General features: G+C 35.3%; 2 protein-coding genes and 1 long non-coding RNA gene across 4 annotated transcripts; 2 read left to right on the forward strand and 1 right to left on the reverse strand.

Annotated features, from left to right (window-relative positions):
- Positions 1-9,497: 9,497 nt before the first annotated feature.
- Positions 9,498-11,197, reverse strand: LOC132307154 (uncharacterized). Its single transcript, XR_009482172.1, has 3 exons — positions 10,857-11,197; positions 9,940-9,987; positions 9,498-9,824 (listed from the first exon to the last, which is right to left on the reverse strand). It is a non-coding gene; the product is annotated as an uncharacterized LOC132307154 (long non-coding RNA).
- Positions 11,198-11,958: 761 nt separating this feature from the next.
- LOC132307063 (G-type lectin S-receptor-like serine/threonine-protein kinase At1g11410) lies at positions 11,959-16,604 on the forward strand. Of its 2 annotated transcripts, none has more exons than XM_059804734.1 (7): positions 11,959-13,319; positions 14,386-14,517; positions 14,680-14,879; positions 15,091-15,301; positions 15,460-15,677; positions 15,800-15,947; positions 16,074-16,214. In XM_059804734.1, the coding sequence occupies exons 1-6, from the start codon at positions 12,050-12,052 to the stop codon at positions 15,908-15,910; spliced, it is 2,142 nt and encodes a 713-aa protein (XP_059660717.1). In that variant the 5' UTR covers positions 11,959-12,049; the 3' UTR covers positions 15,911-15,947; positions 16,074-16,214. The 2 variants fall into 2 exon arrangements, with proteins under 2 accessions (XP_059660717.1, XP_059660708.1); XM_059804725.1 differs by having other exon boundaries at positions 11,964-13,319; positions 15,460-15,697; positions 16,074-16,604.
- A 1,214-nt stretch (positions 16,605-17,818) lies between these two features.
- On the forward strand, positions 17,819-18,169 carry LOC132277854 (calcium-binding protein KRP1-like). Its single transcript, XM_059779697.1, has one exon. The coding sequence runs from the start codon at positions 17,819-17,821 to the stop codon at positions 18,167-18,169; it is 351 nt and encodes a 116-aa protein (XP_059635680.1).
- Positions 18,170-27,275: the final 9,106 nt, after the last annotated feature.

Genomic DNA, 27,275 nt, shown 5'->3' on the forward strand with positions numbered 1-27,275 from the left:
CTTTTTCTTACCATGAACTTTATTACATAACAATAATAGATGGAGTGACTTGCACTTATTAATCCAATTTTTATTTTATTTTATTTTATTTTACTTTTTGGCGTGCGTGTAAGTTGGACTTTATAAGAAAAAAATAATACTATAATTAATTCACTATCAGGGCTTACAAAAAAAAAAAAAAAAGGGGGAAGCGGGCCTGTGAACGCTAGTTGGGTCACGGAATTTGGCGACCCATAAATTGGGCCCACATTTTGGCGACAGTTGGATTGGGTGGCCAAAATGCACCTCGGCCTCGCAGAAATTGGGTTATTGGAGCCCAATGGACCTGTCCTAACAAGGACCAAATAATTTAGAGCAGAAAACAGGGCAAGAATTACAGGCTACACCCAACATGATGACTGAAGAGCAGAGTTGGAGGAAAAAGAAGAAACATTTAAGACCAAAGACTGCGGAAATCCCACTTCGCTGTTGAAGCAGAACACAAACAAAATGTACTTGAAAGTCAGAATGTCATATTAGAAGACGCCAAAGCCTTACCAGGTATTTGTTTTTCAATTTCTTTAATTTCTTCGGCTGTTTAAATCCTAGGTTTTATGTTTTAACCTAATTGACTAGGGTATTTAAGTACAATTTCTGCCCTTTAATTTTTTGTTCTTTTGTTTTTAACATGATTTAAAAATACTTTTGAAATTGTTTCATATGCTCTAAAGTTTATCTAAGCAAACAGTTTTGCTAAGTAAAAGGGCAATGCATGAGGCTTCCGCCATTGTGGGATCGGGAGGATTCGGATGTATCCGGTCTTTCCTTAAGTCACACAATCGTTGTGAAGGGATGCCGCTCTCATATTCCGCTAGTAAATTAACGAATTTAATTTTGTCAATCTTGAAATTCAATTTGTGAGTCCTCGAATTTAATTTTCTTAAATAGAGGTCAGAGGTTCAAGTCTCAAAAGAGACAAATATATGTTAGTACCAACTAAGGAAAAAAAAAATTTGTCTACAATTTCTCATTTAAAATCTCTTTAAGAATTTATAATAAATATAAAAAATTCTCACGTTGCATTTTTTTAGATTTAAAAAATATACTACTATAAGTTATGTATTTTTAAGTATTACTAATATTATGAAGACTAATATAATTTAAACACATTTTCTCCTTTAATGAAATTACATTTTTATTATTTCACACAGTATACTTTGGTCATTAGCATATGTATAAATATTGAAAACATTTTATACATACACATATATTTAGTACTCTGTAGAACACAAGTGTACAAGCGCTATAAAGGTGCTCTAAAGGTGCTCCTACTGACCAAATTTTAGATTTTGACATTTTTGTGCGCTTCCACTCTGACCAAATTTTAGATTTTACCATTTTTGCACTCCTACTTCCGCTCTTGCATTCGCTCTCATACCAGATTCCGCTGTATGCGACTTAGGTCTTTCCTTCGCATCTATCAGCTTTCGGCCTATGTGACTTAGGTCTTTCCAGGCTGTTTCCATTGTTTGAACCAGTGACTTCTATGTCACGTTCCAGAGGCTGTTCTGCTATGTGAGAAGTTTTATTTTCATCTGTAACAGGTAACAACTTTTTTGTAGCTCGCAGTGCTCATATGGCTATTTGTGCATATCATGATATAAATACATGAATTCGAATAGTGAGGACATGTGCACCATTACACTTTTATTGGGTACAAGAAAAACATCACACTCCAACTACGAGGAGCTGGGTATAGGGTATTGGCTTATGATCTGGTCTTAATCCAACGTGCTAAAACAATCTCTCTTTTGGATCTCTGAAAATTGTCATCCGAATTTCTATCTATGTCGGACTAAGTGACACTTTAACAAAATGATGAATTATTAAGCCAGAGCATCACCGTAGCTCTGTCGTGTCTCAATCCCCATGAAGGACTGAAGCACAGTGTTCTATTTTGTTATTTCTGATGAGATTTATTAATCACACTTAGAATTCATTTACACAATTATAATAATAAGTTGTCCATTTATAAATACAACACCCAAAATTTCAATACACACATCAAGTCATTGAGCTTTCATAACCTCATCCATGTTATAACCTAGCTAAAACATCTATTCTATGAAAAATATATCTGGTAGCACTACAAGTCATGACAAGGGAACATACCAAGAGCAAGATATAAAATCTGATAGCAATAAAAGTTTTGGAGCAACTGATTTTTCATCCATATAATCATTGGAAAATTGCCTTTTGGTTTCTCTCAAATGTAATAAACTGAGGATAATCTTTAAGAGAGTAGCTTTTAGAGATTTCCCATTAAAAGATGAAGAGCCTGCCTATTGATGTCTTCCCAAGTAGTAAATCAACGGAGTGAATTGAATAGAACATTTATAAAGAAGAGAAGTCGATATTCTAAAGGAGAATCGACAGTCGAAGAAGAGGTGGTCATGATTTGCGAAGGAATTTCTGCAGATGCCTCATGGAGGAAATAGTACCATAGTCAAGAAGTTTGTCCCGAGTGCTAAGCTTTGAATAAATTGGTGGACATTACTAGAAAACTAGAGGTGATAATTAACCTTAGTGTGGAGAAATTCAGAGAAGCCCAAGCAAAAGAGTTGGTTCAAGACCTTGAGGAGGGGAATCATCGAATCGAGTTAGGTTGAAGAGGGTTAAAACTAGCTGAATCAAGAATATTATTGATTAAGGACCACCTGATATGATCTTGCATGGAAGAGAGACTGGCCATCTCGACTAAGGCAATGATGATTCCTTCGAATATCCTTCACCTCAGCATTTCTGGAAAGACCAGACTCATGAATTACTCTATCACTATGTAGTTGATTAATGGATCCAAAAGACAACCTGTAGTGAAACCATAGGATGGTTTAGTTGTCATCACCAACAATGTGCTTGATACAAAGTCTGGAGGGGTGTTCCTAATTTGCAAAAGCTTCCTCCATCTCCATGAATATTCTTGGGGAGGTTTGATATATATCTCAAATACTCCTTCCCTTCAGAATATCTACTCTAGCCCAATAAGTTACCCAAATTAAAGAGCAACGAGGGTTACAAAGTCTATGCTTCCCCTTATTGGCTTTAATTTTCAATTTGTTAGAGCTTTAATCCCAAATCCACCTTCATTTTTTGGTTTTGTAACATTTGACCAAGCTACCTTGCCTCCAGAGAGTTTTATATGTGAACCACTCTACAACTCTACAAGAAAGATTGAAGCCTCTGTTCAACTCTATTAATGATCTTTCTTGGGAGAAGAAAGTGGCTAGACTAATTTAAGTCACTGTGCATAAGATGGATATTTAGAAGCCCATAAAGAAATTCTAGAAGTGATTTTTTTCACCAGAGCTTGACACTCAGTAGAGTTTAGATTTGATGACAGTGAAGACACTCCAAGATACCTTATGGGAAGGTGGCCGAGTGGAAAACCAAGCATCGATGATTTCTTGCCTTAAACTTGTATCCACTGCTGATAAAAGACGTTGCTTTTTGAAGAGTTGGGTTAGGGTTATTTACTGATGTATGCAATATCGATTTTTTATTTTATTTTGTTTACTTATTTATTTATTTTAGGTAAGATTTAGATTTTCTTGAATTGTAACGACCTGAATCCGAGGGTCTAAATCGCTAACCAGGTCCTTACCCGAACCCGAGGTCAACTAAGGGCACTACCGTCATTTCCTATGTTAATACATAATAATCCCAGGGTTTATAAATAATAATAATAATAATAATAATGAAATAATATTAATAAAATGAGATCATAGCTACAAAGTATGTCAAAACGGTCTACTAACCCATCGAACCCTGTGGAGGAGCGTCGTCCGCCACTTTCCTTCTGTGTCTTGAAAAATGTTAAATAATGAGGTGAGTTAAACGCTCAGCAGAAAGTGCCTAAGACACACCTCTTATGACCCCATGAATCCACGTAGAGAATAGAAAACATGATAACGGGATCATATCTCGGGAGTCGAGTAAAACCATTGTATCATCAACAAACATACATATATTAACCAACTACCAAATGCACCAAGTATGCCAATGATGTGTCATACCATGCAATGTCACTCCTCGTTTCCGAAATAATATCGTTTCAACTTTCAAACCGTTAGTGTAATCCGACCCAAGGTACCTCCAAGGCATCACGAAAGGGGGATTGACTAACTATCTACGATCACAAGGCACCTCCAAGGCGTCGCATCCGGCCTAGTTAACTCAATCCCTAGTCCTCTCTAGACTACACTAACACCATGGACCACTAGGCGCTTCCTAGGCGTCCGGTTTTCACAAACACTTTCTAAAACAATTTTTCCAAAATTATTTCATTTCATTTCAAAACAATTTTTCCCTTTCTTGCCGAATGCAATGCATGAATGCTTCATGCTTTGATCACCATACTATGTCAAGTTCACAATTCCATACAATTTATCTATATCTCATTTGCATGCTTTTGGAAAAATTAAATTAATAAACTCTCAATTAACAATTTTGATAACAAAGTATTTAACATTCAAGCATTCAAGTACATAAAATCAAAATCAATAAATAATACAAGCAATTTCTATCACTTTCAACACGTTATACACATTGTCATGCTCATTATATATAAAATGTTTATAACCATAAACAATACTCATAATTTAGTAAACAACTTAACAATTTTGATAAGAAAATTCACAAAAGTCAAAGAAAATGATTAGAAACCCCTACCTCTAAAAATTGCAAAAACTCCCAATTTGCCGAATCCAAACCCTAGAATTCAAAATTCTTAGGGTGCACCAAAACCACCTTTGCTCCGATCAAATCAAAGATCTCGACGCGCTCTTTGTTTTGCCTCAAACAGCTCTCAAAAATACCAAAAATTGAGGGAGAAATCTAAGTTTAAAGATTTGCTTGGAAAGAAAAATGAAATAAAGGGAAGGGGAAGAGAAAGCAGCGTGAGAGAGTGAGGGAATGAGAAAATAAGGCATACCAAATGGCCTTATGCTATTAAAAATATGAAATGGCTGGTGGGTCCCACCACCTTTTTCTTTTTAAATTTTTCTTTTTAACTTTATTTTTACATCACAATTATATATACACATTTAATAATTCACATCCACATAAATATAATAAATAAGATGCTTGAGGTGCAAATCGACCCAACTAAAAATCCCTATAAGCAACAATTTCGGTAGCGGGTCCCACACAGGACCGTCCGGCCCGAAAAATGAAAAAAATGCAAAAATGGTAACCTTGGCATTTCAAAGAGTTCTGGACTCAATGAAATGTCCCAACTAACCCTCGGACACAACCGGCACGCAAAATGAGAAAAGACGTGAATGCCCTTGCATGAACGAAAACCAAAAAACTTCCAGAAAAATGGAAAATGGCGAAATTCAGAAATATTATAATCTACCTTCCTTAAAAGATTTTGTCCTCAAAATCTACTCTTCTTAAAGAAGGAGACCTACTGCCACACACCTTCTCGAGAAACACCTCACCAAACCGCAGAGCTAAAAACTCAACGACCTTGTTGCCTCTAACACCCGATGCCAATAGACAATCACACACTGCCGCCAGAAAACCCAAAGCTCACCATCCTATAAGCGTACTCACCATTCACAACATCATACACAAAACTTGCTAGATTCAACACTCGACTTAAAACCAACATTGGTCCCCTCTATATCGCTACACAAGGCTTTGGAGCCAGAAAGAAGAATAGTCACAAGACCCCTGAATATGACAACATCCTAACTCAACTCATCCTTTAAAGGATGCATAAAATCCCAAACAATGAACCCTATCCATTTCACATTAATCAAGCTCGAACTCAAATCTACATGTCACTGTCAAACCAATACTCGCCATCTAACACACATCTAATCTTACCAACGACTATTACCCCCACTATACGACAATCATTACACTTATAACCTCAAGATTGCTAAACAATGAATCCCCAATGGCTGCATAGACATTAGTCACCAAAACAGTACAATGCACTATCCCGTACTCAGGACACAATCCTCAAAACAGATCCTCGATAATCAAGTGGTCGCACCACAAACCTTTATCGGATACTTGGTCCCACTTAACACATCTTGTCACCCAAGACTAACCACCTGAATCCACACCGTTACGCCGACATAACACACGATACCATGCTCTCACTGCCCCTGACAAATCGAAACAATCATTGACCTTTGACCCGACATCGTGCTACAGAGGAACTGATTCAAGAGAAATGGTGGGCCAGGCCATTCTCACCATCAATTTGGTCTCAACATAGACGTCGTTTCTATCCTCAAGTCCAACCTCAAACACACTCTTACACAATCCACAAGACAACCATGAGATCCACTCACTATCAATCCATCGTCCTACGTAACCTCAACAACTATACAGTCATACACCTGCTCTAAAAATCCTAATCATACTTTAATCAAACAACCATAAAAAACTAAAAGCAATACGGCACCAAATACCACAGTCATCAACTAGCATAAAAGATTTATAATCTCCTTTTAACACCTATACCAGGTAAATAACTCCATAGCATTACTCGATTCAATTCTTACCTCGTCAAAACACACAATGTAACTATTTCATGCCTAAAATCTCAAAATCAAAGTCGTTCATATTATTCCTCAATAGAATCACACATTCATTTTCTCTAATCACAAAATTCTAAGACAACATCACACACTTACCAATATTTTTACTTATAAAAAAAAATTCTAAGACAACATCGACACTTGTCCTCAAGGCACTGCTCGAATCAAACGCTTATAAAAACTTCCAAGTACATGACTCACATCACATCACCTAATCGTCCTCAAACCGCTATTCAATGCACATTCCCTAGCCATCTCTAATAGTACCAAACACCGAAAACACAATTCGTATTCGGCAACTCGTGCCTCACATACCACCGATCAAGACCACTCATAAAACAAACGCTACTAAAAACCAACGACTTTATCTCCCTCCGTAGGAGTGAGTCGACCAAACTAACCAAACCTTTACTGATGAACTCTAACAACATAACAACCACACACAGGTCCGTCCACCCATGGACGCGCACAACTCGTAAACGGAGAACAAGACTCATGATAAACGACGTCCTTGCCAGGACTAGAGCAAATGGAAAAGGTAACGACCCCGCTCTCACAAGAGACTGACCACTCGTACCTGAACCCACCCAACACCCTATCACACGCTACTCACCAATCGTCCAACCATGGATACCCAATCTCACCTAAGACGAAATGAACTCCCTACACACAAGGAGAAGAACCAATTGAAACACACATAGGACTACGACCTCGATTCTAGGCGACCTAACCACTAACGGACTGTCACGTTCTATCAACACAGAAACCACGCATACTATACACCGCGATACCCCTGCTAATCAAAACCAATCAAGTAGGAGCACCGACGTTCATGACACACTAACACTAGAAACAATCACAGCCCTTCGGACACCATATCCCCACGTCCCGTGCTACCTAGAATCAATCACTCCCAACTAACAATCTCTACTCTATAAAACGACACTTTACCATCCATTCCCTCTCTACCTTTCTGGGCGACACTCCTTCAAATGCCATGCTCATAAAACCCGTGACCTCAGTCACAACAATCCACTGATTCCTCAAAAGAAAAAGGTGCCTATTTGGTAACACCGCTCTCGCTGGTTCTAAAAACTAAGCCGTTCACAATCACTTCAACTAGCACACAATCCCATCACCTACCTGACAATATGCAACAACACTCACAATTCTAATCTATCCTTAGATCATACTTGAAACCATTATGCTCATCAATGCTAAACATCACACTATAACTCCTCTACTGCCACTCATTTGTAACAACGGTTCAAACCTATCACCCTACCAGACCATTAAGCTATAACTAAATGATTCTTCTTCAAACATCCTTAAGGTAACACCATCAAAACAAGAAATAACCATTCCTCTCGATACTCCCCCCACAACAACCACTATTTACCACTAGGAAAGAACCTCCATACGGCAATGCCATGCCGACAAATCCTCAAAATAAAATGGGCACAATCTCAGAATGCTCAACACCCAACAGTCTCCTCAAAACCACCAACTATGCAATCAATCATTAATATTTAACCAACTACTTAAACCACTATTTCTAAGGCGATCTACATGCCTAAACAATAAAACTCAATACCCTAGGTTCAACACCATTACCTCCCCTCTTCGTCGTTCCTCATAACACCCTTGGCCCCAACAAAGGTCAAATGGGGCTAACAACTAAACCCACAAAATCAACCTCGTCTCAATCATTCTAATCACCAGTCTACCTTTTCGAATCCTCAAACACCAAGCACAATCTCCTAATACCTCAGACATAACATAAAATCCAACTCCAGTTCACAACTTTCAAATCCTAGAACACAGTCTATTTGGTAACACCATACCTACCATCAATCACTTCATCCGTAAATGACCGAGCACTTCAATGACCTCATGCAACCTGCCTTATAATGTAATCCTGCTCTACACAACTAAAACTAACCACTATACACTGCCTTGAGACTCTCTTGACAACCATGACAACCTATAACCCCACTCATCCACCGAACCATGTAATCAACTCACTGAGAGTTAATTACCCGTAACACGCTCCTATAACTATCCAAAATGAGAATCACTCCTTGACAACCCAATCTCCAAAACAGACTCTTACAAGACAAAAAATGCTCCATACCCTACAACCAGTCCTATATCACCCCAGACCTACAAAATCCAACAAGTACCCACGACAGTCAGAACCAACACGCCTCCTCAGACCGTACCAGAAAATAAACATCTATATCCTATAGACTACATTCGTGACTCAAACAATTTTTGTCACACCTACCACAACTAGTTCGAAAAGAACCTACGCACCAAACCGTGACCCAAGTCATAAACCCTAACCTCCTAAGGTCATACCTTTCTCCCTCGAAACCCTCACTCATACACCTGACCTCCACGGTCACAGGAACCCATCCACCGATGCATGAAACTCACACACTCTACGGACACCGTGCTATAAAATATGAACCCATTCTAAAGTTGTGCTCTAAGCACCGCACAAAATGCATCAAGAAAATCAAAATGACCACACACCAAATAACTCAATCCACGAGCTAGAACCCCACGCCATTCGTTCGATAAGAATCGGCACCCAAAAACCTTGGAGCAACCAAGCTCTTCACCTACTCAGGTCAAAACCCACACAACCGTCTACGTCGCTACAAGTACTTTATCGTACTACCGACAATCCTAGGCTCGACCGCATATGCACATAAATATATAGATATCTATATATAAAATGATTGTAACCCACAGTACCATATGAAACATGCTTGCACATACCGTGCTCACCATTTGTCATATTATCACTAAAATGAAACTGCACACATTGTGCTTACCACTGCCGTCACCACATTCCTCATACTTGTCATCTTATCACAATTAACATGCTTTCAAATAACATGTACACTTCATTTATATATATTGGCATTTAAACACATAAGCACTTAGCAAATAGGTATATATGTCAAACATTAAACATTAAACATTAAAATAGGAAACGAGGAAGCATGCTTCTTAAACAGTTAAACACCATAACACATAAGCACGTAAACATGCAATTAAACTTCCCATGCAACCCTGGGTAGGCCTCTACCCGTCGTCCAATGGTATTCGAACCATTGCTCTGATACCAAATTTGTAATGACCCGAACCCGAGGGTCCGAATCGCTAACCGGGTCCTTACCCGAACCCGAGATCAACTAAGGGCACTACCGTCCTTTCCTGTGTCAATGAATAATATACTTGTCATCCCAGGGTTTATAAAAAATAATAATAAATAAATAATAGTAATGAAATGAGATCATAGGTACAAAGTATGTCAAAACGGTCTACTAACCCATCGAACCCTGTGGAGGAGCGTCGTTCGCCACCTTCCTACCGTGTCCTAAAAAATGTTAAATAATGGGGTGAGCTAAACGCTCAGTAGGAGGTGCCTAAGACATACCTCTTATGACCCCGTGAATCCACATAGAGAATAGAAAGTATGATAACGGGATCATATCTCGGGAGTCGAGTAAAACCATTGTATCATCAACAAACATACATATATCAACCAACTACCAAATGCACCAAGTATGCCAATGATATGCCATGCCATGCAATGTCACTCATCGTTTCCGAAATAATACCGTTTTAACTTACAAACCGTTAATGTAATCTGACCCAAGACACCTCCTTGGTGTCACGAAAGAGGGATTAGCTAACTATCCACGACCACAACGCACCTCTAAAGCGTTGCATCCGGCCTACTTAACTCAATCCCTAATCCTCACTAGACTACATTGACACCATGGACCACTAGGAGCCTCCTAGGTGTACGGTTTTCACAAACACTTTCTAAAATAATTTTCCCAAAATTATTTCATTTCATTTCAAAACAATTTTTTATTTTCTTGCCCAATGCAATGCATGAATACTTCATGCTTTGATCACCATACCACGTCAAGTTCATAATTGTATACAATTCATCTATATCTCATTTGCATGCTTTTGGAAAAAATAAATTAATAAACTCTCAATTAACAATTTTGACAATATAGTATTTGACATTCAATCATTCAAGTGCATATAATCAAAATCAATAAATAATACAAGCAATTTCTATCACTTTCAACGTATTATATACCTTGTCATGCTCATTATTCATAAAATGTCTATAATCATAAACAATACTCATAATTTAGTAAACAACTTAACAACTTTTATAAGAAAACTCACAAAAGTCAAAGAAAATTGTGGATTAGAAACTCCTACCCCAAAAATTGCAAAAACTCCCAATTTGCCGAATCCAAATCCTAGAATTCAAAATTCTTAGGGTGCACCAAAACCACCTTTGCTTTGATCAAATTGAAGATCTCGACGCGCTCTCCGTTTTGCCGCAGACGGCTCCCAAAAATACCAAAAATTGAGAGAGAAATCTAAGTTTAAAGATTTGTTTGGAAAGAAAAAAGAAAAATGAAATAAAGGGAAGGGGAAGAGAAAGCAGCGTGAGGGAGTGAGGGAATGAGAAAATGAGGCCTACCAAATGGCCTTATGCCATTAAAAATATGAAATGGGTGGTCCCACCACTTTTTTCTTTTTAACTTTATTTTTACACCACACTTATATATACACATTTAATAATTCACATCCACATAAATATAATAAATAAGATGCTTGAGGTGCAAATGGACCCAACTAAAAATCCATGTATGCAACAATTCTGGTAGCGGATCTCACACGGGACTGTCCAGCCCGAAAAATGGAAAAAATACAAAAATGGCAATCTTGGCATTTCAAAGAATCCTGGACTCAATGAAATGTCCCAACCAACTCTCGAACACAACCGGCACACTCCACGGTGTCCAGCACGCAAAACGATAAAAGATGAGAATGCCCTTACAAGAACGGGAAATTTTTTTAAAAAAAGTAAAATAAAAAATGACGAAATTTAGAAATATTACATGAATATGGTGTCCATATGTACATACAATATCCGAAAGTTCTATACACTTACATCATGTCATTGTGATTTTAGAATTGTGTGATTGTGAAGCTATTCAGTAACTTCAGTTGGCGTGTTTTATAGTTTTACTTGTGATTTTAGAATTGTGTGATTGTGAAACCCTGCAAGGGAAAATAAAAAAGAAAAAGAAAAGAAGAATGTAGAAAAGAATACTTTAGAAAACTATGCATTGTGAACTTTTTTGACTGTGTATGTGTACCACAAATATTTCCAAAATTTTTGACCAACCAACTTATCTTACTATTCTTCTTACATTTATGTCTACTCACACACGGGTGTCCCGCTTGTAATAATAGAATCACACAAAGAAATTTAAACTGGTGAAATACATTGAATTGACAGAACTAGCTTAAAACGTGTAATAGTGTATGTCACAAAACATTGTCCTATAGTTAAATTAAAACTTTCACCAGCTAAGGCATTGGAGAGAAAATCATTGAACATGTATTATGTCCCGTTTTTGTTGCTTCCATTTCTTCTCACCCAATTCTGCATTTCCATTGACACTATAGGCCCGAACCATTCTATCAGAGACGGCCACGGCGACATATTAGTCTCCAATGGAGAAAGATTTGCGCTTGGGTTCTTCAGTCCCAGCAATTCTAGCAAACGATACATCGGAATTTGGTACAACAAAGTTCCAGAACAAACTGTAGTTTGGGTTGCAAACAGAGACGATCCGATCAATGATACATCTGGAGTTTTGTCCATAGACAAAATCGGAAACCTCGTTATACACAATGGAAATGATAGCGTCCCCCTCTGGTCAACGAATGTCTCGGTGGCAGCTCCGGCGAACGCTTGTTCAGCTCAATTGTTGGATTCAGGAAATTTGGTTTTGCTTCAGGGTGCTGACAAAAGGGTTGTTGCATGGCAAGGCTTTGATCACCCTACAGATACTTTGCTTCCTTTAATGAAAATTGGGGTGGATCGGAGGACTGGTCTGAACCGGTTCCTAGCGGCTTGGAAGTCACCCAATGACCCGGGAACTGGGGAATGTTCGTTCAAGATGAACCTTAATGGTTTCCCACAGTTTTTCTTGTACAAGGGTTCAGTCCGGTTATGGCGAACCGGACCATGGAATGGGCTTAGATGGACTGGTGTCCCGGAGATGACACCTAATTTCATCTTTAACATCAGCTACATTGACAATCAGGATGAGGTCTCCGTGATGTACAGTATACGTAATGCCTCAATTTTTTCAAGATTGATGGTGAACGAGTCTGGGACTGTTGAAAGGCTCACTTGGCATGAGGGAGACCGTAAATGGGTCGGATTCTGGTCCGCCCCGAAAGACCGATGCGATGATTATGATTTTTGCGGTGCATATGGTGACTGTTACCCACATGATGCTGGGGATTTCGAGTGCACATGCTTACCCGGTTTTGAGCCTAAGTTGCCACGTGATTGGTACTTGAGGGACGGGTCGGGTGGATGCGTGAGAAAGCGAGACGCGTGTGGAAATGGAGAGGGGTTTGTGAAGTTGACACGTACTAAGATTCCGAACACTTCTGGGGCACGTGTGAATATGAGTTTGAACTTGAAGGCGTGTGAGGAGTTGTGCTTGAAGAACTGTTCTTGCAGTGGTTACACAAGTGCAGACATACGTGGAGGGACTGGTTGTGTCACTTGGCACGGTGAATTGGTGGACACAAGAGAGTATTCAAGTGGGGGCCAGGATTTATACATACGCGTTGATGCAGTTGAGTTAGGTATGCAATCAATTTTGAAAAGATGATATTTTAGTGATTTTTAATTGAGATCGCCGAAGTTGGTAGCAATCAATTCCAATTTTGAGTTTTTATTGTTTTAAATCTGATAGCTATGCAAATGAATCAAACTACGGATTTATTTCTTAAACAAATAAGCTGAGCTGGATTTAGCTTTTTTTTGGCTCATTTCATAGACAAGTCAAGTTTGAAAAATTATTCATCTTGAATAGACTTGCAAATCCATTATTGATGAGCTCGATTTGTCAATGTCATATGGGTCTTATTTTATTACTATTGTTATTTTTTTCTTCTTCTTGTAATTTAGACAATTTCCCTAGTTTGAAATGGATAAGAAAAGTAATAAAATATTATAAAAATAAAAACTCTTTTTACGATCTCATTAGTCGACTCGAGCTCGTTTCCTTGCAAACTTAATCATGTAAAATTGTCACAAGGCACAACCAAACAAATCTTTTGACCCAAAAAACAACTCGGAAGAATGATGTGATTTACAGTGAGGGTAATACTAAGAAATAGGACTATAGGAAAAGATCAAAATTAACAAATGTTGAGATGAAAAAAAAAAAAAAAAAAAAACTATGACAGAGTTTGATTCAATCGAAGTTATGGCAATGGATAAAATTAAAAGGGGGAAAGAAAATTCACAATCCCGTTTTTAAATAATTTAATGCAATTTTGTTGAGTTTCTAAATTTTACTTATATTGAAAGAACTATAATTTCTTCTAACAAGATATTGAAAAAAAAAGTTGATTTGTCTGCCTGTGAGGGATAGTTGAGTTCTAGGATGGTTATAAATTTTCCCTCCAAATTCACCTTTTTGTTATGTAATCGCTCGTGGCCTCTCTGCTTCTTTAGTTCCTTTAGCTTTTCGTTCTTTACTTCCTCGGTTTATTCTGTTTGCACCATGATAAATTTTGTAGTTATAAGTAATTTGATTTCAGCTAAGTCCCAAGTGGACCATACGAGTGTATGCATAGCTTACTACATACCAAATAAATATATGTAAACTATGTGATATCAATCGGGATGATTTCTTCTTTCCAGCTCAATATTCCAAGTCAAATGGCAATCATGGCAAGAAGGTGATGGTGGCAATTCTAGTAGTCTCCGTTGCTGTAGTGTTATTTCTTGTAACCTTCTTAGCATATTATTGTTTGGTGATGAAGAAGAGAAAAGGTAATTATTCTTCTAATTCATTTTATAATTGTTTTCAACCGAACACTGAACTCAACAGGTTCACTTTTCCTTTTCAATCACTCTGATACTTCCTTTTTGTAACGGAGCACGTGTAAGATTTCTTCGTTACACGTATTAAGCCTCACATTTCTCTGCATTCAGTGACAGGAAAAAGAGGAATGGACAACTTGTTATTTAGTCCAGCGTCGCCATTGCCTGACTCTTCAAGGGGAAATGAGCTCGCTGAAAGTGAAACAAGTACAGATTTACCCTTCTTTGATCTAAGCACCATAGTTGCTGCCACCGACAATTTCTCTTCCGCTAACAAGCTAGGACAAGGTGGTTTTGGCACAGTTTATAAGGTAGCTCCTTAGAAGTACATTGTAGTTATCTCTGAAAATTGTGTAACATAATCCAATTGTGTTTAAATTAATGAAATACTAACTGTAGTCACCATTATAAATGTCTTATGGTATGTTTTGGGTAGGATGGGCTTGAGTAGGATTTGAGTAAACTTGCACAAAGTTCCATTATCTGAAAAATAAACCAATTAACCTTGTAATTTGATTTCAGGGTCTGCTAAATGATGGACGAGAAATTGCAGTGAAAAGACTGTCAAAAAATTCGGGGCAAGGGGTGGAAGAATTTAAGAATGAAGTCACTCTGATTGCAAAACTTCAGCATAGGAATCTTGTTAGACTTCTAGGATGCTGCATTCAACAAGAGGAGAAAATGCTAATCTATGAATACTTGCCAAACAAAGGCTTGGACTCTTTTATCTTTGGTACATGCATGTTTTTTCTACTACTTTCATTTGGTTCATCTTTTACATTTGTACTTCTTGCCTTACCAATGAGATATATATTATACTTTCCAGTGTTTTTAATACGTTAATTTTGAATTATGGTGCATAATTTGATTTTTTTTCTTTCTTGGAATCAGATAAAGTTAGAGGCTCATTTTTGGACTGGGAAAAACGATTTGATATCATTCTAGGAATTGCTCGAGGAATGTTATATCTTCATCAAGATTCGAGATTTCGAATCGTCCACAGGGATTTAAAAGCCAGTAACATTTTACTCGATGCTGCTATGAACCCAAAAATATCAGATTTTGGAATGGCTAGAATTTTTGGAGGGGACCAGATTGAAGCAAACACGGTTAGGGTAGTTGGAACATAGTAAGCATGACAATTGACATGCATTTATATTATGGAGAGTGAAAGAGATATCCAAAATAAAACATTAAGCACACTAAACAATCTTTCATATTTTGTCTACAGTGGTTACATGTCACCGGAGTATGCAATGGAGGGATTATTTTCAATAAAATCCGATGTTTTCAGTTTTGGAGTTTTGCTGTTGGAGATCATTTCTGGCAGGAAAAACAGTAGTTATTATCAAGATAACTCTGTTAATTTAATTGGGCATGTAAGTAAAATGCATGTCATATATTTTAGAATGATTACTTGGATTTGAATACGATAATAGCAGAAATTGAAGAATAACATTGTTGTTTGATTGTTGGCCTTAAGATTATGCCTTAAACCGTTTCAGGTTTGGGACCTTTGGAAAAAAGGAGAAGACTTGGACATGGTTGATTCATCGTTAGGTGATTCGTATCAAGCCCATCGAGTTCAGAGATGCATTCACATTGCGCTTTTGTGTGTGCAAGAAAATGCCAGTGATCGGCCAACCATGTCGGCAGTTGTTATCATGCTGTCGAATGGAACAGTTCTTCCTCCTCCGAAACAGCCTGCGTTTATTTTTAAATCTAATACTGGTCCTGCGGACTCATCATCAGCTAGTGTTGGAGCTTATTCCGTAAATGATATTACAGTTACTATGGTTGGACCTCGCTAAAGGCTTTAGCTATCACAGATTATATCTTGGTCTGCCATTACAATTACAACTAGTGGTATGCTGACTAACTCAGTGTCTCGGATGGTAGGTATTGTATCTATTTGTTTTATAATAGTAATAATTTCATGGGTATTTCGTGTATTTGCTTACAACTGACTATCCTCGTGTAAGTTGAAGCAAACTCTTTGTTATTCCATTGAGATACATAATTTCTTATTCTTGGAATCCTTAGAGTCGGCTTAAGTACCACTTATGCGAAAAGAAAAGAAAAGAAAAGAAGGGGTCAATATATCATGTATTTTTATTGAGAAATGATACATCTTTCGACCTCAATTGTCAACTCATTCTTCGAATCTTAAAAAAAAATTCTGTAAACATCTCTTTCTTTTCGACTCATTCCCAACCACTTATTCAGAAGAAGAGTCGGTAATTGAGGTCAAAAGACCTGTCATTACTCATTTTTATTTTTCTCTTCTGTTGCCAAGAATTTAAGAACTTGTTCTTCTTAGAATCACCAAATGCCATGAATGGCAACCTAGTCAAGGAAGTTGTGTCAGGTGCATGGCTTGGTCGAAGATACTCAGGAAAAAGCAGTCAGTCAATTTTGATGAGTAGTGTTGTTACGGATTTTTTGGAGGGTATTTTGGTATATTCTGCATTTGTTATGTTACCTTAACCATAGTGCCAGATGTATTATGCTTGTAAAATCTCTATATTCTTGGGTGTGTTTGATCTATTTTTTTGATTAATTTTGGCAAGAAATATATCCTGAACCAAACAATTTCTATAAAAATGAACTAATCTTGTTTACAAGTTTCCTTTTTTATTATTATTATTTTTCTTCCACGCAATTTCAAGGCAATGAGAAAAGGGAAATTCTTAGTCTGAAAGTATCAAATTTAATCTAATAAGACCCATTCCCTTTTCAGCAATTTCTGGCTGGTAAGTTTCCATGGAGGTGTTAGTGCTATCTGTGAGCACAAGGCCTTCACACGACGACCCTGTCATCCATATATTAAATAAATCTCAATTCTTATTCTTCATGAATAGAAAATTGATTCTTTTATCCAATCAAAAAATGAAAAAAAAAATAAAAGAAAACCGATTCTTTTACTAAATTATTCCAAAGGTTTGGTCCCAATCTACTTTTTTAGACCGTCGTAGATCTCCTATTGACAATTTCACAAACAGCGACATCAATAGTGTCTTCACGAGGCCATTGTAAAGTTTCCATGAAGCTACTAACAAAAAGAGAGAAACAATGGGGAATGCAACTTCCTTGACTTGGTTGGCATTCACGGACTCAACTTCCTAGAACCTCATCAACTATATCTACTACTATTTATATGCATACACTATAAGTCTAAAATTTGTATCTACCAACATTCACAAACTCAATCAATTTAAGATCTGTAGCATTGCTAGGTTCCATTTTTCCAATGGAAGCAACAAAGGGGGTTCATTTTGAAGATTTCTTGCCGATTATAGCGGAAAAGCTAGGAGGTGAAGGGTTGATAGGAGAGCTGTGCAACGGGTTTCAGTTGTTGATGGACGGTGATAAGGGACTCATTACAGTTGAGAGCCTCAAGAGGAACTCTGCTCTTCTTGGGTTGCAAGATTTGAGAGATGAAGAGTTGGTAAATATGGTGAGAGAAGGTGATTTGGACGGTGATGGTGCTCTCAATCAAATGGAGTTTTGTGTTTTGATGTTCAGATTGAGTCCTCAGTTGATGGATGGAGCTGAGAGATTGTTAGATGAAGCTCTTTTACAAGATTTGATGCATAATTGATTTTCCTTTTTATTTATTTTTATTTTTTGCTTCTTAACTGGTGTTTTGAAAAAGATACATGTAAATTTAAGAGAATGGAATGAAGGTTGAACATGTTACTTCACTTATAATGCAAATTTCACTCTATTTTTGGTTATATAAAGGACCAATAATGCCATCCTCCAAGTCCAAAAATTTACAATCCATGAATACCATATCCTCAATGTAGATAAGATCTTGATTCATCAAAACCAGGATATAACCAAAAATAAAACATAGATGAGATGGTTTGCTAATGAGGTCATTCATCATATAGGGTTGTTTGTTCCATTTTTTATTGTCATCTACTCCCATGGAGGTTCATAATTGTTAGTAAGATTTTGTTTGTGTTGAGATATCTCCAGTTAGTATTTCCTTATTTGGCACATAATTCCTGTAAAAAAACCATTACTTAAATTAGTTTTTCGATTATAGTTCTAGCTTTACCAATTATTATTATTATTATTATTATTTTTAGCATGCTTTCTAACTTTTTGATCATGAAAATAGTATAAAAAAAAAATGAAGATTTAGGGCCCTTTAGGGGCTGCTTGGTTTTTTAGAATAGTTGTGTTGTTTTTTTTTTTTTTTCGAAAAATTATTTATTAAAACTCAATTAGAAAAAATGTCTATTTGGAGAAAAATGTCTTTTATAATTCTGGTAAAAAATAAAATATCAATTGCCTATGTTCTTCCCAAATTAGCCCTCCTTTTAATAATTTCAAGTTTTTGTTTCTCAAATTCTTTAATGTCTTTGACTATATATATATATTTTCACCCAAAGAAAGGAAGGGATCATAGGTTTTCCCTGATAAATTAATCAGGGTCTGTGCTGGACCTTAGTGTCATGGTCGTGGACTCTATTATCCTTGGGATAAGGATGCTGGTGAGGTGACATAAACGTTCTTTAATTTTGACAATACACGTGAGAAAAAGTCTTATTTTAACTTGGTGACAACTCATCTGTCATTCATTACTCGGTCCCTTGTGTTTCCGCACAATTCAATGGTTGGGGGAGTATGTGGCAACCACACGGCATTTAATTAATGTTGGCATGGTGGGCTATGTACTTATTCATTCGAATTCAGATATCACTTGTAATTACTAATGGCACATTATTATCAATTTCAAAATTTAAGTTATTAATTAGGGATAATTTTAGTCGGACACTCTTAGGTTCGGTCAAATATTAGTCTCAAATATTTTTCCAAAATAACTATCACCGACGTTATAAAGGTTTGTTCCGTTTTTTACTCACATACCAAAAGTTAGTTAACAGGTGTGTCAGATCACTTTTTACATGTAAAAAGACATTCTTATCCTTTGACTTTAGTTTGACCTATTTAATTATTTCTTTAATGATTCAAATGACATGTTTACCCTTTATATAAGATTAGGTTTTTGCTTCATTTATTTCACAATTTGTTAGAGTTTTAATTTGAATTATATATGTTTAGGTTTGTGAGAATTGCTTATTGCATGTTTATGTTTTTTCAGATTGATGGATTTGTATGATTTAGGAATTAATTGGTTGACAAAAATTCTAAATTTATTACTCCATTTATTTTTAGAGTGCTAACTGCTAATTAATTGGTTGATTTAGGAATTAATTGGTTGAATTTATATGTTTATTTATTTTTGTTAATTTTTTATTTATTTTTTTTCTGTTTCTGGATCCCCTCCCTCTCCGTTCTCTTTATCTCTCTTCTTTTTCTCTCTCTAATCTCTCAGGGCAGACAAGTCTTCGGTGTCGACACCATCAACGAAGACACCAACTCTCATGCCACCACCTTCTGCAACCCATTTGGTACGTTCGGTTACATCCGGTATGCCCAACCAATGTCGAAAACTCTCAAATAAACAGGTGGAGAGAGAGACAGAGAGATTGAGAAAGTGTAGGCATCGATGGTGGAAGTAAACCCATATATGTAGACCTAAATTGCAGAGGCACTGATGATGGTGCCAAAATAGTGGAAGAGATGCAGACCCAAATTATAGAGGCATCGACGATGAACCTATATTTGCAGACCCACTTGATCGGCAGTACGCAATTGGATGGAAGGTATATGGATTTGCTCGGTAATGTATGTGGATGGCTCTGGAACTTGGGCTTGATGGTACGAAATTTGGACTCTAGAAGGTTTTGTGTATTGTAGAGAAGAGAGAGAGACAGAGGAAGCATCCTTCAGATGGAGAGGAGAGAGAAATAGTGTGTATTGGCAATTAAATGATATAATTCGGAGTATAATAGTCATTTGGCTTGTTGATATTTTGGAATAAATGTGATTAAAAAATTAGGGGCAAAGTTGTCTTTTCTCATGTTTTTAACAGAGACCGTGACGAAAAAGCAAAAATGAACCTAAGTGATAGTTATTTTTGAAAAATGTTTGAAGCTGATATTTGGCCAAACTTGGGGGAGTATGAGTGAAATTAACCATATTAGTTAATATTGTAGCATAGCCCGCCATGCCTACATTAATTAAATGATGCATGGTTGCACGGGCGGATCCAGGAATTTTCAGTGGGGTGGGCTAAAATTAAACATAAATTTAATAACACAATTTATTAAGCAAATTTTTTTATAACATAATTTAGATAAATATTTAAATTCAAATATTACAAAATATCTATCTAAGTTGTGCTCGACGAGTCTTTAAAGACTCGAATTCGTCGATAATAAATTTCAAGTAAAATTTTCAAACAAGGTCCCGTACGGTCATGCAATCAGCAAGAAATTTATCTCCCATCGTGCTATATTTTAACACGTTTGATATTTGATTTTTTTTTTTTAATTTTAAAGATTGAATTATTATAAATTTTGTTTGTGGTTTTATTTTATAAATCAATTTAAAATTCTAACACTTACCCATCTATATTTGTTTTTTTTTAATTTGTAGTGAGTTAGTAACCTTTGATTTGTGAATTATTGGATTTAGATATTTTCTTTTATACTAATATTCCTTGTCTACTAGAGATCAAAATCATAAAATTTTCGTAATTTATAATGCCATAGATTTTTTTTGTTTATTTGTTGAATACTTTCTAGATTAACACAGGAGTTCTGTTTATTTTTCATGATGATTTGAAAATATTGAAATTATGAATTTATTCTATATATATAATTTCAGAACTGCCTTTACAACAATTTTATTTCAAAATATATTTTACTTCATATCAATACTCATCATTAATACGGCTTGTTAGGTTTGGGCCTTTATTTTAGTATTGTACATTAGCTGACTTGGACTTATTTAGGTGGGCTAATATTAATAATAATTTTTTTTTTTTGGACTGGGCTAAAAATACCCATAGTAATTTAAAAAAAAAAATTGGGGTGGGTTGGAGCTCAACCCAGCCCTACACTGGATCCGCCAATGCATGGTTGCCACATACTCCCCACCAACCATTGAATTGTGAGGAAACGCGAGGGACCAAGTGATCAATGACGGTCATATGAGTTGTCCCCAAATTATTCATTCGAACTCAGATATCACTTGTAATAAATTTAATTTATTAGGTAATACTGTGGTCTATCATTTTTTATAAGTCTTAAATCCTCTCCATCTGAATTCGATATATCCTTTCTTGACCTCAAGACCCATATATCGGCAATTGTGGAGTTCATGGTAGTTAGTAAGGATGAAGTAATAGGTACAAACTTATTGTAACGGGTGAGACGAGTGCTTATCCAATTATTTAAAAACTTAAGTTATTGAATAGTACTACATATTCACCTATTTATACATACTTTGACTCCCAGTTACATCTGATGTGGAATAAGTCCCACTTGTAACACTCACCCATTTTGAAATGTGACCCAACTATTTTCTGTTAATAGAATTATTTTCATTAGCTATTTCAATTATTCAAATTTAAAGAAGGTGATAATATTGCATGCTAGCTAGCTATAACCATATATTATAATCAACGTTACTTAAGTGTCACCGCCTTATAATTCTAGGTTCGGATTCTATTTCCCACTAACTACTCCTAACTCTCTAACCACATAAAAATGAAAATTTGTTGATACGCAAACGCAAAATTAATTGACATGTGAGATCAAGAGAGCAATTTCCATGCATATAAATATCCCATAACCATATTCTTTGGATTAGCTGAAGCAAATTAATATATATTTTGCTTATGCTGCTTACTTCTCATAGAGATCGTCCAGAAACTAATTAAATACGAAAGTAAAAAAGAAAAATATAGATCGAAAAGAAAATTTCTGGTAGACCATCAGGGCCGGCGCTGAGATTAAAAAAATCTTAAGAGGCCTAAGCGAACTTTAAATGTGAGGCCCTTGAATCAATTATTTTTTATTTTTATTTTTTTTTCATGCCCATATTCAAATTTTCTTGTAGACATAATTGTCAATAAATAAATAAATAAATAAAAACCCGAAATATAAGTTATATAAATAAAAAAATATTTGTTTTGCTTAAATAAAATATATATTACCTCAATGCAATGCAATGAATTGATCCAGGTTGCCGAAATAATATATATATTATCTCAATATATATATATTATCTCAATACAATGATTTGTTTTTCTAATTGATTTGTCCTTAAGACTTCAAGTGAAGGATTGCTGGATTGAAACACCGGTATTACAATAAATTCATTTGTCAAACAATAATTCTACAAGAACTTCCAACTTCATGCATTCTAATCTATGAAATAATAATTTTATTAAAAAAAAATTGCTAATCTGTGAGAGAATTACTCCACTTCCTAAAAAAGTTGGGAGGAAATAATCAAAGAATTACAAATGTGTCTTAGCGCAACGATTTCCCTTATAGGAACACGTTGTTTTTGCCGAGTCAAAGTAAAATATCTTGAACCAATTTTTTATGCCCAATCAAAATGAATATCTTGAAATTTAAATAAGAGGAAACACAATCAACATAAAATTAAACTTAAAAAAAAAAATAAAAAATACTTTGCTGAAAGAAAATATAAATTACCTCAATGGCTTAATATGCAATAATATGATTTACAGAAAAGAAAAAAAAAAAAAAATACCTCATGAAATCCAAATCCTAAAAATGCACCTGCAACAGATAATATTATATCAGTCAGAATAGAAAAAATCAGTCAATCAAAATAATAAAAAAATAAAAGAAAAAAAATGATTTACATGGAGGAAAAAAAAACCTTTGTAAAAATTGAATAAGTAGTTACAGTCTACAGAGACAGAGTTCAGTTATGGAAAAATGAAAATCCGAAACAAGAAACTGAGGAGCCAACAACCAAGAGTGTTCTGTATTTTTTTTTTCGGAAAGTAAGAATATTATGTGTTTGGTTTGCACTTAACTGTAAGCTTGTACCTAGTATGATGATCATATGTATAAAATATATACAAAGTATAAGAGAGATTTGACTACTCAAAGGGCAGAAAACGTATAAATAAACTTTTTACTATTCAACGGGGAACAAATATATGAGGTTGTGTGACTACTATAAAGAAAAAGACATAAAGAGAAGAAAAAGCAAAAGGCATGAGATAGTGATCATATGATTCATATTAAATTTTGTCAATGAGAGATACTAAGATGGACTAATAATATTTAAGGCTTTTTAAAGTTTTAAGTCAATTGCCTCAAATTTTTATTATTTATTTATTATTATTATTTTTTTTAAGCCTATCATCAGTGGGCCTGCAAAATTTGAGACCTTATAAATCTTGAGGCCCTAGTCGACCGCCTTAGTCGCCTTGGGTCACGCCCTGTAGACCATGCACTATACTACAACTACTACAACTTTGGTCACCTGAATTTGTGACTTTGTGGTTCACATTTGGGTTGGTCTGGGCTTGTAATTTCTTCTTGGGCTGGGCCTTGTATATGGCCTTCTGTGTATGTTTACATTGGAACCTCCCAAAAAAAATCATATGCTTTTTTTTTTTTTCAAATACTGGAGTCAATTACATAGATCATATGTTTTCGTTTTATTTAAAGTCATAACCTTAGTCAATCTACATGATATCATATCATTCATTTCTTAGTAATTGTACTCATGTTAACTTTGAATTTTCTCCTCCTTCTGTTACTTGTGGATTATGTAACTTTTTCTAACTGGTGCACTTAAAAGTCTTCTTTATACATGTTCAAACCATTTTAATTAAATTTTTTTTTTTTTTTTTCAATTTGTGCTACTCCGATCATTTCCCGAAAGTGATCATTTTAATTCTATCATTTTTAGTCTAACTCCATTTGCCCACATAAAACTTTGTCAGGCCAATATGAACATTAATCATATGAAAACCAAGCATTATAAGCTTCCTAATCTGTACATTTACCATGTATGTACCACAAATATCATATATAGATATTTATCTCACAATTGTTCTTACATTCATATATAGTCCAAGGTTCGCCATATCGGTCGCGATTACGAACACGGTCGTGGTGTAACAGAATCAAGTTTGCATCGACGTTACATAACGGAATCGGTTCTCACTGTTGTGAATTTTTTTCGATCTCGCACATAAGATCCAAAATAGATGGATACACAAATTTGTACCACATAATTTGATGAAAATAGATTTTTAATGAATTTTAGTGAATTTTATTAAATTTTTAAAGCCCATTTAATATGAGTATGTTATTTATAAATGGTAACTCATTGTATTTATTTCAAAATCTTAGTAATTATATTCTTACTAAATCAATGTAAAAATGAAATAATATTTCTACCATGCATAACAGACCCAAGTCACATAATGTCCCTCCCACTTGACTTAAATTTTTGCTGCTTTCCGCTCCCCCTCCAGCAACGTGACTTTAGTAACAGACTCCATCGGCAAAGAGAATAGCTCGGGCAGCAGAGAGAGAAAGGTCTTCATCTTTGCTTCTTGAAAATGGTGAATAAAAACATAAACGTAACAAATTCACATAACTATAGAGCTTTAAAGGTGTATTATATATTTTATGTCAAAACAATATATATTCCCTTGCAGCATCCAAAACGTATATGTCGGAAGTTGGTATGATGTTGTGCAATGAATCGGATCTTCCTCCTAAACAAGCTGCATTTATTTATAGAACTAATAATGGTCCAGACTCATCACCAGCTGCTGTTGGAGCTTGTTCCACAAATGATGTTACAATTTCTATGGTGGAAACTCGCTAAAGGATTTAGCTCAATGTCTCGAAATCTTATGTATGGTATTTATATTGTGTATATGTAATAATTCACCAAGTATTTGGTGTATTTTCTCACAACTGATTAGCTTAATGTAAGTTGAACCAAATTCATTCAATGTGTAGTTAAAGTCCCACTGTTGACAATGAGGCTACTGCAGAAATTTCAAATACAATCTACATTGTAGTTATAAATCAAAATTAACTACCATTCAAAATGATCTGCATCACAACCACCAAGAAAATTCAATGAAATAGATTTTTTTTTTTTTTTTTTTTTTGATAAATAAATGGAGCAGGAGCTATGAAAGTCCACCAAGGAAAAATATACAGCTTTGAATACAAGTAATATAGGTAAACAGAACTCTAAAATATATTATTAATCAATGAATAATTGTCTATACTGACAAGCATTGAATGGATTATATGATGCAGCTAGCCTAATGTATGTATATTGTGCTTAAGTGATGCAGAGAGTCATGAACACATTTTTCATCAATGTTCACTCGAAATTTGTTTGGAATAGAATTCAGCATAAATGTGGGTTTACTACAAACCCTAGTTCTTGGCAAAATTTCTTAATTTGGACATCTTTAAGTTGGAAGCAAAAAGCTAAGGATTGTAAAATACTTATTTAGAAGTTAATGCTAGCAAACTTTGTCTATCACATATGAAGGGAACACAATAACAAAATCTTTCGAAATTTGAGTGGTGATCCATCCAAGACACTCAGTGCAATTGCAAGTCGGTGAGATACAAATTGTTCTTCATCAAGAAATGTTCATGTCCACATGCTCAATAAATTGCAAAGGATTGGAACCTACCTAGCTCCTACTACCAACCTCTTCCACTCCTTTCACTCTACCGAGACACTTTAGATCTTGTTGATGAATTTCACATTGGGCCAACTATTTGGACAATGCGAATGTGTTTTTTTGGTTTTGGGCTTGTTGCCTTTCTTTTGTTGTTTGTTTTGCTTTGGGCTTATGGCTCATGTACAGTTGTAATATTTTCTCCTTCATTGCATACTTTTTTACCCAAAAAATAACAATAATAATAATACTGTAATAATTATGTTCTCAGCAGTAATAATGAAGATTTCTAATTGCAAAAGGAAGCTTAACATTATTATAAGGAAAGCTGTAATAAAAAAATAAAAACTCAAAATTGAACTTTTTCTAAAAATTACAAAAAAAAAAAAAAAAAAAAAAAAAGAAGAAGAAGAAGAAGAAGAAGAAGAAGAAGAATAAAATACCTAATCGTAGAAATTTCTAAATACCAAAAATCAAAAGAATTTAGACACAACAATAAAAAAAAAAAAATTCCAAAATATGGCAATGCTTCACTTGAATAATTATTGCAAACATGCTCAAGAAAAATTATTCTTCTTAAAATAATGTATTCTTCTTAAATAAATTGCTTGCTGGTTTCCAATTTATTTATTTATTATATTTTTTCAGGCAATTTCAAGCACAGTTTCCTCTGTCTTGAAAAGGAAAATTCTTAGTCTGGAAGTATCAAACTTAATGTAAAGAGTAAAGACTACTCCCTTCCCTTTTCAGCCATTTCGGCCAGGTAAGTTTCCATGGAGGTGTTACCTGTCATCGATCACAAGCTATTCACATGACAACCCTGTCCTATATAAATTTAATACTACTAAATCTCAATTCTTATTCTTCATGAATAAAAAATTAATTGATTCTTTAATAAAATATTCCAAAGCTTTTGGTCCCAATCTACCTCATTAGACATTCATAAATTTTCTATTGACAATTTTACCCTACACCGCCATCAATGTCGGCCTAGACTCGTATTAGACACTCCTTTAGTGTGTCCAAAAGGCCATTGTAAAGTTTCCATGAAGCTACTAACAAAAGAGAAAACAATAGGAATGCAACTTCCTTGACTTGGTTGGCATTCAAGGACTCAACTTCCCAGAAC

Source organism: Cornus florida, unplaced genomic scaffold, assembly GCF_030987335.1.
Source record: "Cornus florida cultivar Cherokee Brave unplaced genomic scaffold, ASM3098733v1 CherokeeBrave_3.0.0_Hap2_Chr01, whole genome shotgun sequence".
NCBI lineage: Eukaryota > Viridiplantae > Streptophyta > Magnoliopsida > Cornales > Cornaceae > Cornus > Cornus florida.